This window comes from Austrofundulus limnaeus, unplaced genomic scaffold (genome assembly GCF_001266775.1).
Source record: "Austrofundulus limnaeus strain Quisiro unplaced genomic scaffold, Austrofundulus_limnaeus-1.0 Scaffold361, whole genome shotgun sequence".
Lineage (NCBI taxonomy): Eukaryota > Metazoa > Chordata > Actinopteri > Cyprinodontiformes > Rivulidae > Austrofundulus > Austrofundulus limnaeus.
In genome coordinates, this window is record NW_013952763.1 from 55,572 (window position 1) to 58,507 (window position 2,936).

The 2,936-nt window shown below is 36.5% G+C and overlaps 1 protein-coding gene across 1 annotated transcript in view; it reads left to right on the top strand.

The window, feature by feature from the left end:
• Nucleotides 1-2,936, top strand: part of pold1 (polymerase (DNA directed), delta 1, catalytic subunit) — a 16,700-nt gene that overhangs the window by 5,629 nt on the left and 8,135 nt on the right. The window contains exons 14-16 of the mRNA XM_014023229.1: nt 1,562-1,650; nt 1,736-1,852; nt 2,111-2,224. Coding sequence (XP_013878683.1) covers nt 1,562-1,650; nt 1,736-1,852; nt 2,111-2,224 — 320 coding nt within the window. The remainder of the gene's footprint in view (nt 1-1,561; nt 1,651-1,735; nt 1,853-2,110; nt 2,225-2,936) is intronic.

The window sequence follows — 2,936 nt, forward strand, 5'->3', positions numbered from 1 at the left end:
GGGAGACACATGTCCCAGTCTGATGTTTGCACTTCTCTTGTGAAAACAACACACCCACACCGGTGTTCCACACTAGACCAGGTCTGTGGGCGTCTTATCAGGGACCTAAGTCCATTCAGATCTAGATTCCTGACTTTTATCTGAGAGCTGCTGATAATGAGCGGTGCCACGTTCTGATCAGTCAGCTGATTCTCACCCACATCCTGTTCAGCCTGATGGCTTCACGCCTGCACCTGACTGGATGCTGCGTGTTCAGGTTCCAGTTCTAAACGGTGGGAGTCGTCACTTTAAAGAGTAACTTACCCCAAAATTAATTTTTTTAGCTGATAAAACTGTCTAGAATGTGTCTAAAATGTTATATAGTACTGTTTCTGTGCTAATTTTGATGTTTTTGTGTGTATTTGTTCAAATCTGTAACATTTCGTCCAAAAACATCTTTTTGCTGCTCATATGGGTAGAGCAGTGGTACTGCAGGCTAATTTGCATATTGGTTAACGGCTCTCCACGGTGACGTGTCTTCTCCACGGTTTCGTCACAGCTTCGTAGCATCAATTATGCTAATGCTAGCTGTCTCGTCCTGGCCACACCTCCGCTCTCTAAGCACACCCCCTCCCCTACCCACTTTGATGCATTTTTCAAATTTCGCCTTGGGGCGGAGTTATCTTTTCACAGGGGGGGTAAGTTACACTTTAAGGTCAACCCTCTGATGGAGAGACACAAAGGATTTAAAACTTTTGTGATTCACTGTTATTTAATGCTTTGTTAAAGCATAATGTTAATGGAAAAAGTTACGATTTTTAGCTGAACTGACAATAATTATGTAGCAACAGCTTTCCTCTTCTCCACCACCTCCTCCATGTTCCAGAACAAATAGCAGTGCTTCACTGTCCACCATGATAATAAATTGTTATTCTGCAGATTCCAACTTTAAAAATGTTGAGGGTTGTGACAGTAAGGGCATCACTTTAGAAGCTGAGCACGTCTTCGTTCTCTGCGTGACAAAACTGCCTGTAGTTCTTAATATCACAGGTCTGGTTTATTACTTTTCAAAAGTTACACCTTGATTTAAAAACAAAGTAATCTTAAATCAGTGATTTTTGTTTTTGACCACAAACAGCCTACTGCTGCAGTTTTATGGAGAATAAGAATTTAACTAAATGAGATTAAAAAGTAGCCAAAGATGCATACAAATAATATAAAAGATGATCAGTCTTTATTGTTTGATTTGCTTATGAGCGATATTTGTTCAACCAGCAATAGTTGGGATCATGAGTCTCTGGAGCTTTTATTTCTTAGGTTGGATGTAGTAATATCAACAGTAAATAAAAAAATAAGAAGCTTTAATAAACACAAACATATCTTGCACATTAAAACCCTGTTCCATACTGAAATGAATCATTTTGCTTGGCTGTTTGCACACAAGTGCAGGTTAGTTTGAGCTTGAGGATTTTATTTGTTCAACTATCTGTATATAAAAACACAGCACACTGAAATAAAACTACTCTCATTAGAACGTATGAAACTGCATGTTTGCATTTGGAAAGTAACTTTTTATTTGTAGGCAATGAAACAGGACCTGGTCATGCCTGTTGTAAAGACAGAAGGTGGAGAGGACTACACAGGAGCAACAGTTATTGAACCAGAGAAAGGGTACGTTTGTCCCACTGGATGGATAACCACACCACTCCTCCTGTGTGGTTACTACAGATTTCTTCTTCTTCCTTCTTGTCTGTAGATATTACAGCGTTCCAATCGCCACCCTGGACTTTTCCTCTCTGTATCCGTCCATCATGATGGCCCACAATCTGTGCTACACCACTCTGCTGCAGAAAGGCTCTGCAGAGAAACTGGGGTAAGTCACACAGATGATTCATAATATGCATTTTTGTCTTTTTCTCTGCCTTTTCAAATATTGTATGTCAGAGAAAATGTTTTTTTTATTTCTAGGCTGCATTAGCCTTAGGCTAAATCTGGTGCAATGCATTAAATGTTTTTATGTTTATGTTTTAATTGCACATTGTTCTAAACAAATAATTTCATTCATTCGTTTGGTTCCTATTAGTTGTAGTGAGCCTAATCATTTTTGTTGCATATGTTTGTGCGCCTGCAGACTGTCATCGGATGATTTCATCAAGACTCCCACCTCTGATCAGTTTGTAAAGAGTACTGTGAGAAAAGGACTCCTTCCAGAGATTTTGGAGAACCTGCTGTCTGCACGAAAAAGGTTTGAACTCTTTGGAGGAAAAATACAAATCAACATATTTAATGTGTATGACGGTAAAAGAAACAAAGTAATTATTGATGTAATGCTAACTTAAGGTATCATTTCTGTTCTCTCAGTAAATCATTACAGTATTTATTCATTTCATTTAACAAACAAAACACATTACATACAACAAAATAAAAATACAAATCACAAATTAAATGAAAGGTAGCAGAAAAAGAAAAAAAAATCTTATGGTTTCTGCCCCTTTTTCTCAAATGTATAAATTCAATCAAAAAGATCTTCAATTTCCAAAAACAAAAACTTACAAAAAGAAAAGAAAAACAATAAAGGTTTAATTCCTTCTTGAGCAGAAACAATTCATACATTTTACACAAACATATTTCTCCAACTAATTAACCTTTATCATTCTCTGAAATTAAACCAATAGAAAACTAACAACAGTCATCTTAGCTGTTAGCATTAGCTTCCGCAAATTTTTTTTATCTGTTTAGCAAGTTAGCATTAGCAGAGCTAGTTGTGCTCACCACTGCCCAACTTCTGTTCCAAGCACTGATTGTGCAAGATGTTTTACTTTTTTCTTTCTAGCTAATTTTAAAACTTTGCCAGGAAAAAAGAGACAAAAGATTCATGAGACGTTTTTAAGACTTTAAATGTAATAATTTCCTGTATTTACAGTAAAATAATTATGAATTAAACATCTATTTTACTA